General features: G+C 27.5%; 3 protein-coding genes across 6 annotated transcripts; 2 read left to right on the forward strand and 1 right to left on the reverse strand.

Annotated features, from left to right (window-relative positions):
* Positions 1-149: 149 nt before the first annotated feature.
* Positions 150-3,105, reverse strand: LOC122628923 (F-box/LRR-repeat protein 4). 2 transcript variants are annotated; one of them, XM_043811813.1, is made up of 7 exons: positions 2,669-3,105; positions 2,432-2,525; positions 1,901-2,354; positions 1,551-1,803; positions 1,120-1,480; positions 722-1,049; positions 150-643 (listed from the first exon to the last, which is right to left on the reverse strand). In XM_043811813.1, the coding sequence occupies exons 1-7, from the start codon at positions 2,894-2,896 to the stop codon at positions 307-309; spliced, it is 2,055 nt and encodes a 684-aa protein (XP_043667748.1). In that variant the 5' UTR covers positions 2,897-3,105; the 3' UTR covers positions 150-306. The 2 variants fall into 2 exon arrangements, with proteins under 2 accessions (XP_043667748.1, XP_043667738.1); XM_043811803.1 differs by having other exon boundaries at positions 1,551-1,806.
* A 161-nt stretch (positions 3,106-3,266) lies between these two features.
* LOC122628934 (mitochondrial ribonuclease P protein 1 homolog) lies at positions 3,267-5,435 on the forward strand. Its single transcript, XM_043811824.1, has 3 exons — positions 3,267-3,798; positions 4,044-4,611; positions 4,677-5,435. The coding sequence occupies exons 1-3, from the start codon at positions 3,458-3,460 to the stop codon at positions 4,929-4,931; spliced, it is 1,164 nt and encodes a 387-aa protein (XP_043667759.1). The 5' UTR covers positions 3,267-3,457; the 3' UTR covers positions 4,932-5,435.
* Positions 5,436-6,387: 952 nt separating this feature from the next.
* LOC122627529 lies at positions 6,388-14,627 on the forward strand. 3 transcript variants are annotated; one of them, XM_043808687.1, is made up of 20 exons: positions 6,389-6,915; positions 7,161-7,630; positions 7,744-8,192; positions 8,262-8,440; positions 8,528-8,928; positions 9,035-9,212; positions 9,301-9,512; positions 9,599-9,774; positions 9,853-9,980; positions 10,057-10,191; positions 10,261-10,395; positions 10,474-10,603; positions 10,740-11,302; positions 11,377-11,754; positions 11,851-12,169; positions 12,251-12,543; positions 12,658-13,538; positions 13,636-13,769; positions 13,964-14,142; positions 14,262-14,627. In XM_043808687.1, exons 2-20 carry the CDS (start codon positions 7,200-7,202, stop codon positions 14,523-14,525), a joined length of 5,565 nt encoding a protein of 1,854 aa, XP_043664622.1. In that variant the 5' UTR covers positions 6,389-6,915; positions 7,161-7,199; the 3' UTR covers positions 14,526-14,627. The 3 variants fall into 3 exon arrangements, with proteins under 3 accessions (XP_043664638.1, XP_043664622.1, XP_043664631.1); XM_043808696.1 differs by having other exon boundaries at positions 6,389-6,713; XM_043808703.1 differs by lacking the exon at positions 14,262-14,627 and having other exon boundaries at positions 6,388-6,915; positions 13,926-14,103.
* Positions 14,628-15,627: the final 1,000 nt, after the last annotated feature.

Here is a 15,627-nt window from a genome sequence, read left to right on the forward strand (position 1 = left end):
AATAGCTTATTAATAAACTTTATACACAAAAGCAGATTTGCGTGAATGAAAAAATTATATTGTTTTGTATATTATTTTATACAATATTTTATTAAATGTACAAATCTATTATACAATGTCCGTTCAGCTTTTTTAAAAAATAATGCAAATAGGATTAAGATGCATTCTTGCAATGCATTGATTTATTTGCATGATAATTATAATTGTATTTTTTTAATAAATTCCAGTCTTACAATCAGAAATATTTAACTTTCTGAATTTGTTTGTAAATTTTAAGAAAGTAGACTTTGAGTACAGAGAAACACTTTATAATAAATCCGTTCCATTTGCTTGAAAACTTCTTTTGAATGATATATGTGGATACTTTTGTCGCCATTCTTGAATTTTTGAATCCGTGATGCCTTCGCAAAAACTAAGATCAATCATTTCCAATTTAGGGCACCATAATAAAAATCCATAACACATATCAGGAGTAAGAGATCGTGCTCCTAACAAATCTAATTGTTGCAAACGTTGGCAAAGTAACAATGGCTCTAAGTCTCTATCTGTTAATCCTCTTAATGCAGCCAAGAATACTTTTTCTAAATAACGACAAGAAGATAATAACGCCCTTAATGAATCACCTGGAGCACCCATTCCACCACTATAAACATAATATGTAATTGTATTGTGATTCGTTTTTTCTTAGTAGCTAAATAATATTTAATGCAATAGCACATACCACCATCCAAAATCTACTTCTCGAAGGTTAACGCATCGAGCAAGGGCTCTTACACCGTGTGGTGTAAGAGTTTGTGCTTTCCAAAAGTCAACGCTTTCCAATTGTAGACAAGAGTTTCCTAACTCAATTGCTACTTCATCTACATTTAAACGATCATGCATTCCTGCTAAATTTAAATGTCTCATTTGAGGATTTTTCCTTAAAATTGAACATAAAATAGAAGTTTCAATTGCAGTTCCATAAAGTTCCAGGCGTTCAAGGCACTGTAGTTTTTCTAACTTTGAAAATCCATCACTTGTAATACCCATACAATTACGTAAACATAATTCTAAAAAAAGAATGTAAACAAAATGTATGGTATATGGAAAAGGTATGCGTTGAAAAGTTTAAAGACATACCTTTTAAATTTTTACAAATTCTTGAAACTTCAAGAATTACCATATCATTAATAAAGCGACAGCAATTTAAACGCAGATGTGTCAGAAGACTACCACAAGAATGAATAAAATCTACAAGATCTCTGTCACTAATCATGTTATAATTACCACACCATGATAGATCTAAACGTTGTAAATATTGACACCTTGGAATTAAATGTTTTAATGCATGATCATTCAGACAATACCAATATGGTTTCAAATTCAAACTTGTATAGAGAAGAGCATCTCTTGCTATATTACTAAAATGTCGGTTTACTCTGCATAAACGACAGAGTGTCTTTAAATCTAGATTTCTTAAAATTTTTAAAACTGTTTCATCCTGTAAATGAGTATAATAAATATATAAGCAATGTTATAGAAAAATAAAATATAAAGATCAAATACTTTACTGGAAGTGCAGAAAAACTACCACATGGTCGACTATCAATGCTGTTTAAAGTTGACAATACAGTCTTGTCATTTGGTAAAGATATCCTACATATTGGAGAGGATGAAGAAAGATGCATCTCTCGTATAAGTTTAGGGAACTCTTCCTGTAAAAATTCTTGTAAACTGTTAAATGCTTCTTCTATAGGTGGTACGGAATGGCAATGTTGTTCTAATGTAGTAACTAACTTGCCTTTAGATATATTATCCATTATTCTGCTGTAAATGTATATATAAATATATATATATATATATATATGCATCAGTTCTTAAGAAAAATAATAATATTGTATATAAAATGAATATTTTCTACCTGTTATAGAGAATGCAGTATTTATGAAACATTTTTTTAAGTATAGTCAAATCTTGATTAGCTTTCAAATAATCAGGTGTTAAATTATATATATCTTCATTATATCCATTACAGTCTAACTCTTGTAACAAATTACTTAAATTTTGATGGTACATATGATTACGAGGCATTATCAATTCAGATGTTCCGATGAGAAGTACGGCATCCAGTTCTGTATAATAATCCAATAAGTCATGATTAAATTCTAATCTGACCATTTTTGTTTTAAAATGACAAGTCTTCAAAGGTGGTGAAAAAATACGTGGTCTTTGAGGTACAAATTGAGGGGGTCCATTCCATAACTGAAACCATTGCCCAGAAGGATTTTGTACCCATATACCAACTACACTGCCTGGATTATAGGTTTCATATATTGATATTCGGATAGGATATACCTCTTGATAATATTCAACATCTTTATATAACAAAAAATATATTACTTTATGATCTATGTATCATAATATAAATATTTCTTTTTTATATATTACATACCAATGTAGTCTTGGCTAATTACACTTTCATTATTCTGTATCATGTAATCCTCTAACCTTGAAGGTGCTTTATTCCACCATGGTCCATACGTTCTCTATGATTATTAATGATTATATTTATGAGATCAAAGTAAATATAACATTGTTGACAATAGACAACTAACATAGTTCTCTTAGTATAAAATATAAACATTTTCAATGACACTCAAACGTGATGAAGATCTTTAATTCAACATACCATGACAAAGGCTTGTGGAAAGTCTCCATAATCAGGAAATTTACTTGGGTTTCCAGCAACATTGTACGCTGTGTAGGAAATACTGATATTACTACCATACTGAGAACTAAAATCGCACACGTCTTTAACAAATTGTTCAACAAAAATGACAGATTCATTTTTTCCTGTAGAATTATTATTATTATTTATTGGTACAACTTCAAATTTTGTTTCATCATGAGGTATCATGACATTCACGATCTACCACCGATTTATTAAAAACGCTCATTTAAATATTATAACAGTATATACAAGTATCGACGTAAACAGCTTTCGCGCTAAAGCTTTAGTTCATTCTTGAATCTTGTGCGATACGAATGCTTTCATTCAAATAGACAGTAGTGAACATTTTTTTACTCTTCCGTTTCTTTGGAATCACGCGCGTGTGTTTGCATGTGTGTGTCATGATTCATATACACACACATGGATTTTGTATGAATACAAAAAATATAAAATAATTGTGTGTGTGTGTGTACATTTGTATGCAAACACGTATCCTAATTTTCCAATTAGAAACATTTATAAATATCTATAAGAAATTCAAAGAAATTAATAAAGTCGGTAACGATGATTTCATATTTACAACGGACAAATTTTGAGCCGAGCATTGAATCACTAGTTTTATGTTTTTATTCTATGATATACGTAAAGCATGCAGTGTATCAGAAATAATAAAAGTGTCTCGTTTATTTCAATGTAAAGAATTAATTAAAAGTAATTTAAAATAATATTTATATTCTAGCTTATATAATGTATAATTTTGGTCTTAAGAATAGTATAGTTTTATTAAGAAAATTTTCACCAATTTTTATTGTATCATCACCGTTTAATACTAATCTTAGTAAAATTCAAATAACACGTTTTATAAAACGTAATTTTTCTGAAGTTACACTTCGCAAAACAAAAAAAGAAATTGATGAGAATGATAACGAGAAATTACAAAAACTTTTAGAAGATTCTGTGTTAATGAAAAAGTATAAATTGTTACAATACGAAATTGATTATATGCGAGAAGTGAATAAAGATGTTCCCGCAGAATTACGACCAAAAGATTGGTTATATATGTTAAATGCAACTAAGACACATCAAAGGTAATTGAATAATATTCAGTAATTGATTATTTCAAATTTTATCAAGATTTTTCAATAAGAAAAATCCATGATAAATTATCATGTTTATATAAGAATTGTAAATATTCATTAATTCTACTATCTTCTTAATTATATTTTATATTAAATTTTATTATTATATAAGTTTATATATAATAGAACTTTTTTATGGTTTAATAATTATTTCCTTTGGAATTTATAATTTAACATTATGCATATATTTATAGGAAATATATTCGATTTCTCTTTCTAAATGAAATAAAACAACAAAATCTGCTGAAGAAACATAAAGAAAAGATACAATTAACACGTTTAAAACAGAGCAAACTAGAAGAAGAATGTCCTAGTGGTATAAAATATGGTCTTTCAAATAATACTTTATTTTTACGTATTTATGAAAGTACATTAGATAACTTTTTAAACTTGAATCTATCAATATCTTCAATGTTTGAGCCGAATATAGTATTTGATTGTGGATACGAACATGTAATGACAAATTATGAAATGAAGAATTGTGCTAAACAAGTATTACTAAGTTTTGTCAAGAACCGTATACATAAATGTCCAGTTCAGCTTTATTTGTGTAATGCACCAAGAAATAGTCAATTTATGTCAATGCTTCATAATTTAGTTCCAAATCTTTACAATGATAGCTTTCCGTTAAATATTACTTCTAAGTCCTATCTTGATATATTCGATAAAGATAAATTAGTATATCTAACACCGCATTGTAGAAACGAAATGGTATCTTATGATCCTGACAAAACTTATATTATTGGAGCAATAGTGGATAAGGTAAGATATTTTATAATAAGAGTTTTCTAAATCATTTGATTTATATTTTTTTGTTGCTTTTTTAGATATCTCCTCAACCTTATTCTTTAGCTAAAGCTAAAAAAGAAGGTATACATATGGAGAAACTACCATTAAAAAAATATTTACAATGGAACAGTGGAAGTAGTAAAAGTCTTACTCTTAATCAAATCTTAGGTATATTAGTAGATTTAAAATATACGAAAGATTGGATGGATGCTTTTAATAATAATATTCCACGTAGAAAACTGATGTGGAAGGAAGATGATGTTTCTACGAAATATATGCATGTAAGAAGATAAATTATCTTTTACACTGAATATCAATTATTTATTTCCAAAATTTATCAAAGGAATTAATTATAATTTTGAAAAATTAGAGAACTTTTCTTGTATTCAGTAAAATTGTCTTTATATATGTATCTATATAAACATTTAATATGTAAACATTAATTGCCAATATTTCGATAGTTCAACAAAGTTTTTTCTTATTGTTTATATAATAACTTACATAACAATACCAGGAATAACTAATTCTCTTGTGTGTAATATTTTCTTTAAAATGTTATATAAATTTTATATATATTATAAAATATTGTATAAATAAATGTAATGTGCGCGCGCGCATTATGTATATAGAGCATAGGTATTCAAGCAAAAGTATCAAACATCTTAAAAAAAGATACTTGCAACTTCAGTTTTTTATTGGATTGATAAATAATGCAAAGTAGTTCAAATAAACAAAAACTTTATATATTTAATAATATTTAACATTAAATTTCATTCGACAAATGACAAATGACAAGAGTTTATTTGTTTTTGATTTGGTTTTTCTATTAAAGATAATAAAAAAAATGTTTTTTTTTTTTTTTTGACAACAGTTTATGCATAAAAATGAAGCTTTTTTGAAAATTCGAAAATCATCTCCATCTTTAAAATAAGACTGAAATGAAATCTTTTTTTATTGAAATCGATCAGAAAATACTTTTGGATTCATTGTTGGTATATATGCTATTTTCGATATTATTTGTGAAAAATAAGTTTCGTATAGTGGTGCCTCTTGAAATTAGCACTGAAAGAGAAGTTATCTTCTCTCCTCCTTACCGCTTTGTTTCACTGATTTTGCTTCAAGCTTAAATGGCGTGCGTATTTTGTTTCCGTATAATAATATATTGTCGTACCTCTTTAGAAAGTATTGAGAATTACTAGGATCTTTGTATATAGTTATATCGCTCGATTTGTTGTATCAAGATCTAAATACGAGAAAAAAAGATTTAATCAAAAGGTCAAAATTTTTCGCTCTCATGTTCGCAAGTTTTGATTTATTGCCCATTCTTAACTTTTCGCGTAGCTCGCTACGTCAGTATTTTTTCACACGATCAACGTTTACGCGATTATAATAATATAATAATATAATAATATAATAATATAATAATGATAAAAAGAAAAAGTAAGAAAAAAAGCACATATACTCATATAAAATATATATTCATATAAAATAATATATAATATTCACTAATTATATTTTTTTACAAAAAATTCAACAAAATCTTTATTTTTAATATATATATATATATATATATATATTATTTATCGATTATATTCATTATATATTTATATCGTAAAATAAATGCATAATATCGGTGTTGCGACGTATCCTAACGTGGATGAAATGCGAGATGCACGTGCCACCATTAAAAAAGGATATAAATGTGAGAGCTGCAAAAGATGTGTGTGAGTTTCATTACTCCTACTTTTATTTTATGCCTAAAAATTTTGTTAGGCTAACGCGAATATAGGTGGCGCATGAGTGAGGGATGGGAGCGCGCGATCTTAGCGCTTGTAGTTCATATTTTGTCCGTACATGTGTCGCTGAAGTCACATAGAACGCTTCGGAGTGAAAGGTGATGAATAGTCTCTCTTAAATGTGCTACGAGTGCGTTTCGTCACGGACTTTCTCGAAAATTTGTCAGTAGAGCTGACGAGTGAACCCTGCTTTAGACGTCATGATTCACGTATTCAGAACTTATATTTATTTTTTTCACTTGGTGTTTAGGTGCTTTCGAGAAAACACGACGCCTAGCGGTAATGTTACTAAATAGGCCATTACACTCTTCATTTTCAAAGATAGTCTAACATAACCTTGAAGTTTTGACGTTTGGCAAATTAATAGAAAGTTACCCCCATGAAATAGCAGGATACGATAAAAATGATTGTGATCTTGGTTTCTCTTGTTTTAAAGCGTATTATATAACGTTGAAGTATAAAAGTACCTTATACGAGTTTGGTTAGTAGAACTTTACTGTCTATATATCAAGAATTATGAATAGAATTTTACGTTTATATGCATTGAAAATACTCTTTCGTAAAGTATATTAATAACGTAATGTTCTCTTTATTTTAGAACTTTTTTATCTACAGTGATTTTAATAATTTTTAATCGATATTTATAATTTTGAGGATTAAGTAAATTGAATAATTTAAATGATTTTACACGTAGATCCTAATTTTGTTTAATTTATTTTTATATAGGTTTTATCATAAAAGATATTAAACGTTAGCTGGGGTTATATGATGATGACTGAAAATAAAGCTATAGGAGGTTATCAAGGAACTATAAATTTCAATGAACAAAGATTATTTAAATTACAATGTTTTATTAAAGCATCAGATATACAGCATAGTGCCCAATGTGAATATGAAAAGAGATTATTTTTAGCACTATCGACTGGAAATGCTGATATTATACTTTATTATAAGAAGGACATATCCTCTACACCGATTATTAAAAGAATTCCTTGGTTTAAAGGAACTAATAAACAAATAACAGCTTTTTGTTTTGACCCGTATGGGTCTTGGCTTTTAGCAACTACTACTGATAGTTGTTTATATATAATTCCTGTCTTAAAATTAGTTGACGAAAAGTGTACTCTTAGTGAACAATGGCGTACTGATGATATAACAACAGTTACATATGTTGGTTCACAGTCTTCACATTCCAAGTAAGAGTAATTCGATATAAGCGTATTACTTTTTATATTAATTTTATTACTATTCGTTTATTCAATAATAGTTTAATTGTAATAATTATTTTATTATACGTATATATTTATAGACCAACAGCCTTAATTTGGTGGCAAGATACAAAAACGTCTACAAATATGGGTATTGTTGGCACTGAATATGGAGAAGTAATATTAATAAATCTTGAAAATGGTCAACAAGTAGGCACAGCTCATGTTAATGGACATATTATTAGTCTACATATTTGTAAAGAAAAAAGTAATGATAGCATCTCACTTTTAATAACAAGTAAAGCAAAACAGCAGTGGCGTTTACTGTTAGAACATCGCGCATATAGTTATACACGTCAATTTGAAAATGGAGAAGTGTTTACACAGTCACCGACAAATGAAATGATTTATGAAAATACAAAGTCTTTTGCTTCTACAAGATCTAGATTGCAAGGACTTAAGCAGTTATCTGTAGAAAAGCTTGCTATTCTTAGACAAAAATTAGTGGAAACAAAAAATCAAAACTTAGGAGAAAATACACGATATCATGGTAATTGTTTTATTTAATATATAATCATAGAAACCTAATTCAGTTTAAAAAAATATGCTCTAATTACAGATACTGGAACTAATAAAACTAGTAATTTGGCAATTCTCAATATTGATTCATCTTCTGAAGATTATATTGGTACAGTAAATCCAGAACCAATGTCAAAAGACACATTTCTTACACCACAATATGATAAGAAAGGCCAACAAATATATACGTGCTATCATCTTGAGAGCAGTCATGTAACTGTAAGTATGATTGTGTGCTATTCTATATATTAAGTATACCAGATAAACTTATAAAAATATAATATTTTTTATTTATTTCATTTATAGGTACATGGATCAGATTTTGATGCTGATCCTTTGTCTATTCATAAAGTACCTGAATCTTCTGAAAATATTTTATTAACCCACCGATTGTTTTTTGTTACTGATGCCACACAATACACTTTATATGTAATATCTGATCAAATGTCTGAAGTCAATCCAAACAGAGATTATAAGTTTAATCCAGGATGTATCATTGATCAGTTTTCTTTTGAGAATAGTAAAGAAATTATTCATGCTGTATATAGATTTATTGACTTTGCAAACACGACATCTGAAAAATTATCTCATGACTTGGAAAGCTCATATACGCTATCATCAAAAATGAAAGATATAAAAATTGAGACACCATATATAGAAACTTGTATAATTGTAACAAATTATGCTGTATATGGAGTTGTGCTAAGGTTAGTATACATACTTTAATTTTTAAATTTTAGTAAATCGATCGTAAAAAAAATATGTTGTATTACGTGCTAGTATATTTTATTGATATATTTTTTTCATTTTTAGGAAACCATTATTATCTGTCTTTATGGAATTAGTTTTAAGAAGGAATGAACTTGACAAGGCAGGAAAATTGGCTTTGATATTTGGTATGAATTCACAACAATTATTTGAATATGTTGGAGATATATTATTGACAAATAAAGAATTCCCACGTGCTGTAGCTTCTTATAAATTATCTAAGGTACATTACATTATTTTTCATTATTTAATATTAATATATTTCCAATAAAGTTTGTTTCTAAATTCTAATAATTTATAATTATTTGTAGTGTGGACTATTGAAAAGCATCTTAAAATTTGCATCAGCTGGTCATACCTCAGAGCTCTTAAACAGTCTAACACACTGTTTGATTTCTCCCGCTATTAGTGAATTGTCAGCTGCAACAAGAATACATTTGTCAAATTTATGTATTCTTGCTTTTATAGAAATGACATTGAGAGCTGCACCACATCAATCTAAAGCTATTTATAAAGATTTCTTGTCAGTATGAAATACACAAGATTGGATAGATTTTTACTATGTTATAAAATTATGTTCAATTGATTTATAATGAATATTATTTTCAGGTACTTTTTATCTACAAATTCCTTTTATGATGAACTCTTAGCTGTTAATATAGCAGGTCAGACCTGTCTTTGGGAAGTTTTACACCATCTAGCTACACAAAGATGTCTTTATGGACAAATGTTGGATGTCCTTATGAAGACTGTACATTTGTTTGATGCAAGCAAATCTATACCATGTATGTGTATATCTATATAACTGAATGAACTAATATTTTCATAAATAACACATTATAAAAATAATGTTTACATTTCAGATGGTTTATTAATATGTTTAAGTGAGCCAAACTTGATGCAAGCAATGCTGATTAATCCTAATCTAGCTAGAAAACATATTTCATTTATTGGTAGTAGTATTTCAGAGTTACAAATTTTCGTATTACAGGTAAGAATTTAATTTTTGTTCTTATATTTATTTTTATATATTTTACGTCATAATATTTTATGATATCCTTTTATAGAGGTTGATAACTTTATATGATCCAACAAATCCGATTATAAGACCCAGATTGGTTAAGTGTAAAGCACGACATAGGACAACTTCTTATAGTTCTCAATCTAGTCAATGTGATTCTATAGATCTTGCAGAGAACAATGTAAATATAATCTTGAACAAATATTATAATTTTTTTTATCGATATCTAATTCATTTTGTCTTTACATAGACAGAAGCTGATACATTGGTAGAAGAAATAGTAGAAACGTTTTTATTGATACTACTCACTCTGATTCATAAAAAGGTTTTGTTAAATCAAACTTGTACTTTAGGGTACAATATACAATTAATGGGAACAAGAAAGGTATTTTTTACTTTATTCAATTTATTAAATGTCCTTGTTAAATCGTAATTATATTATCAAATTTTTTTTTTATTAAAGCAAGAACACATCAATCGTGTTTCAAGTGTTGATTTCAAAAGGAGATCTTTAAGTGCAGGTTTCTCTCATGTTGCACTTATTAGAAACGGTGATGTATACACATGGGGTAGTTCTATACAAGGATGTTTAGGTAAGAAAAAACTGGCGTTAATTTTCTAATCAATTTTATTTTTTATTAAGTAACAAACGAGTTTATAAAGATCAATAATTATTTATGACATTTTACATACGATAGATATATCTATATAAGGATATTTAATTTTTAGGTACTGGGTCATCTGTGTTAAGATATGGCTTACCTAACAAAATTAATTTTTTCCGCAACATGGAAATGGAAGTTTTTAGTGTATCATGTGGACATTGTCATACATTAGCAGTAACCAATAATGGTATTTATGTTTGGGGATCAAGTAAATTTGGTCAATTGGGACTTGGTAAAGTGTTACAATGTTCTAGTCCTGAATTGATCACTAGTTTGGCTCAAGAAATGATTATTGATGCTGTAGCTGGTCAATACCATTCAATGGCATTAACTGCAGATGGACGAGTTTTTACTTGGGGTTGGGGAGTTCATGGTCAATTAGGTCATGGAAATACTGATAAGCGTAATACCCCTACATTGGTTACCTCTTTACTAGGTATATTTATAAAACATATTAGTGCTGGTCATGCACATTCATTAGCTTTATCAGATGAAGGTATTGTTTATGCATTCGGATGCAACGTATTTGGCCAATTAGGAATTAATAATAACATTAAAAGTTCTATACCTACAAAAGTGTTATTGACCGAAAAAATTTCTCTGATAACTACTGGGTACTTTCATAACGTAAGTAAATAAGTCTTTTTAATTCGGAATTGATTAAAATCATTTCTTGAAATTCATTTATTTATTTCGTTTAGTTGGCACTTAGTACCACAAATAAGTTGTACATATGGGGTGCAAGTCCAAAAGTTTTAAAATTGCAAGCACAAGCATTAAAAAAGACACGCATATTGGAACAGCAAGAAGCTAATGAGAAACAGGCTAATAATTTAGAAAAAAATATTGAAAAGGAAGGAAATGATACTGCAATTAATAAAAACATACAGGAGACTGCAAAAGAAAGTAATAAACAAATTTTATCAACAAAGATCATTACATCTAGTTTGCAATTACGAAAAAAGCAATTTGAAGGTACAAGTACAAGGAATATTAATGTTGGCTTACTTGAAGAATCTCAGGCACATTTAAAACCATCTCTGGTAGATACAACTTCAGTAAAAGGACGTATTATACAGGTTCGTAAATCGCTTATATATATATATATATATATATATATATATATATATATATATTAAATACAAGTATTATACAATATTTTTGATGCTGTATAGATAACAACAGGTTGTCATCATAATGCTCTCTTAACAAAGGATGGTTCACTATATACTTGGGGTTGCAATATAGATGGGCAAATAGGCAATGGCACAAAATATGAAGTTTCTATCCCCACACCTTTGAGTTATAATCCTGCATCAATTTTCGCTCAAGTAGATTCAGTAGCAGATGATAAAAACGGAAATGTAACTAATCAAAAAGAAGAAAATGGAAAACCTTATATGGAAAATTCTGACAACAAGGAAAAAGTTAATACTACTATCAAATCTGTTGGAATTTATTGTGGATATGATTATACAGTTGCTATGCAACCAGGTAAAGCCTGCAATAATGTTATTAAATAATTTATAAACGCTTTTTTCGACAATATTATATCTTATATCCTTGTTTATTTAGGTGGTACTATTTTGGCATGGGGTAATAACAATAGGGCTCAATTAGGCCGAATATCTGTCAAAGATACACGAGATACCGATGAAAAAATCGTATTACTTAAATCATCTAATATAATTTTAGATGTCCCTAATATTCCTGCACCCATTATTTCTTATCAGAGTTATGATATTCCTTCTCTTGCTGGTTTTATTTCTCCTTTGAGTGTCATTGAAAAATCACCAGCAGAATTAACGCTTCACTACGTACTTGAACATTTTAATGGATTATACGATTCGACAAAAATTATGGAAAAGGTTAATATACATATGTATTCTGTTTATTTTATTTCATAGATTGTTATATGTTATAGATATTGAATTTAATATCAGATTTATATTTTTTTTCATTTTTATATATACATTTTTCAGTGTATTGAATTAGAAAATTATCAAGCATGCTCAAACGTGGCTGCTTTGCAACATAACTTTTCTGACGCTTTTTCATATCAATTGAAAGCATTGAGTGCAATTAATTTTCAATTATCTATGAAACCTATAACGTTAGGAAGCTCGAATGAAGCAACAACGTTTGACAAAGAGAATGGATCAGATATTTCTTCTCTAACCGAAAAATTGCAATCTGTAAATTGTAATTTAAAAAGAAATACCGAACTTTTTAATAAACAAGTGGAGAAAAATTTAATTGAATCCGTAGAGGATTATGCAGCGAAAAATAAAATGAAAATACCATCAAGTAAATCTTTGAATAGTCTACAAACACTTGAAGATGGTTTGTATGCTTTTGACTGTCAAGGAGGTTCGGAAGAGTTGTGTAAGGAACCAAAATGTGAAGATATACCTCTAGATATTACCGAAAACGTGCTTGATTCTGATGTTATTACACCTGACCCTGAACAATGGATAGAGCATGCTATTTTTGAAAATAATTTATCAGTAGAATATGGGAAAGATGATGTTCAAGATGTATCTTCGAAATCATTAGGTGTAACAACAAATAATGACAATAAAGTGACGACGAATGAAGAAAGAATAGAAATAAATCATAAAAAATCTAAAAGTGCAAAGGAAATGAGACACTATCACAAAAATAATCTTGTAAATGAAGCTATAAAGGTACTTAAATTTTATTTACACGAGATAGAAAACGAAGCGGACGTTGTTAAATGCAACATATTGCAAAATGCACTAGAATTTTGGATTCAACATGATTTATCCATTCAAAGTCTGGAAAATATTTTTTTTGAACATATACATACTATTTTTTACCCCCTTGGATTATTGCTATTTTGGTAAGTTTATATATATATATATATATATATATATATATATATATATATATATATATCTATTTTTAATTTACATACGATTTTAATATTTTTTTTAAAGCCAGGAAACAATCGAAATGTATTCCGACGAGAATAAAAACGATGAGAGGTCTAAAAGTATGAACGTGACAGACCTGTTTTCATCTAAATTTTGTCTACAAGTTTGTTCTATGTTATTGCAACATATAAACGAAGGTAAGTTGATAATGTGTTTTACTTATTATATATAGATTTTTTTAATGTATAAATAAATAAAATATAAAAATTTAAAAATAAATAATGAAATTTTGTAATTTTATATAAATTATATGAAAAACAATAAGTGATCTATTGAAAGCTATATTGTTGCAGATATAGTCATGCACAATAAAGTAACACATATATTTTAGGCCAACCTACTCCAGAATATATTAAACTTTTGTCATCCTTAATGGCTGATCATTATGGAATACCACTTACTGGATATCCTGGTTCAAGTAGAAATAATACTTCAGCAGATATGATAGAAGGAATTATTAGCACAGTGTCTACAGAAAATGATACACCTAGATCATTTGTCCACATTAAGGTAAGAGATATTTTGAAATATTGTAAATTTATTGACATTTAAATCTTTCTCTCTTTTTTTTTCTCATACGTATTTATTATGATTTTTAATAAATTCTGCTAACGCAAAATAATAATCAGGATTCAGATGCAGTATGTAGTTTCCTTGCAATGGAGGAAGATTCAATGGTATTTACTTGTGGACACCATTATCCACTTTCTTTATATCAAACAAACATTATTCCAGCAATGGAAACTGAGCTACTAACGTCAGAGTCATTACTTCTTCCATGTACAGCACAATTTTTAGGGAAAACGTTATCTCAGACGTTAAACCCAGATATTCTATGCCCTTTATGTATTCCAAAAGCATTGAGAGCACTAGTGAAAAAAGATAATAAATAATACGTATGTACCTGAGATATTAATTAAATATAAAAATGTACATTTCGTAAAAAAAAAAACAGAAAAAAAATTAGAAACGCATATGTAACGTCATAATTTAAGTATTGCACAATAATATTTGGATCTGTCAGTGCCATATTAATCACAATGTTATAATGAAAATGAAACATTAAGGTAAAGTTTTCAATTCTCTAATTGTCCTTTTTTGTTTTTTGTTATATATATATATATATATATATATATATATATATATATATATATAACAAATTATTTCAATCTCAGGACAATTTAATTCAAATTGCACAGTCTTATAAAAATGAATTAAATACGCACATTGGTAAAATCTTAAATTAAATAATTTATCATTTTGATCGATTGCAAAATGAATTAAAAAAAAAAGATATACTCTTTTTATATAGAAAAAAATTGCATATGTTACAGTAATGATAAATTTCTAGTTTTCAACAAATAATGTTTATCATGATAGTCTGAATGAAATTTTATTAAGTAAACTAGTATATAGATATTACATATTCTAGGAGTAAAAATGAAAAGGTTTATAATCTTTTTAGATCTATCATTAAAATTTTATTACTTATGTATGGCTTTACATTGATGCTACAATTTCATGGTTTTATTAAGAATACTTTAAAAATTAGTAAATAATTAAATAGTAATGCATTATTATTACTAATTTGAAATAATAGGGGTATATATAAGTCCATTTTTAATATATAGTATATATAAAATTGGTATTGTATAACTTAACTTTTTAACTTCTTTATTAAGATTGAACAAACACGTTAAGTTTTTTTTTTTTATAGTTGCTTATTAACATTTTAAAAATTAATTTGAAAATTTTAATAAGTCCATTTTACACAATTTTAACTTTTAATGGGAACTTTATTAGTAAAGTAGTACATGCTGTCTAACATGTCATACATTACAATCGTGGATTTATAATGGACAAGATGTCCTAATGTAAAAATTTACATATTTAATTTTTTGAATATTAATGTTCAGATCAGTATAAAAAAAGAAAAAAAAAATAATTTCTTTAATTAAATATAAAACGCACAGGGAAAGTCAAAGAGGGAAATGA

This window comes from Vespula pensylvanica, chromosome 1 (genome assembly GCF_014466175.1).
Source record: "Vespula pensylvanica isolate Volc-1 chromosome 1, ASM1446617v1, whole genome shotgun sequence".
NCBI lineage: Eukaryota > Metazoa > Arthropoda > Insecta > Hymenoptera > Vespidae > Vespula > Vespula pensylvanica.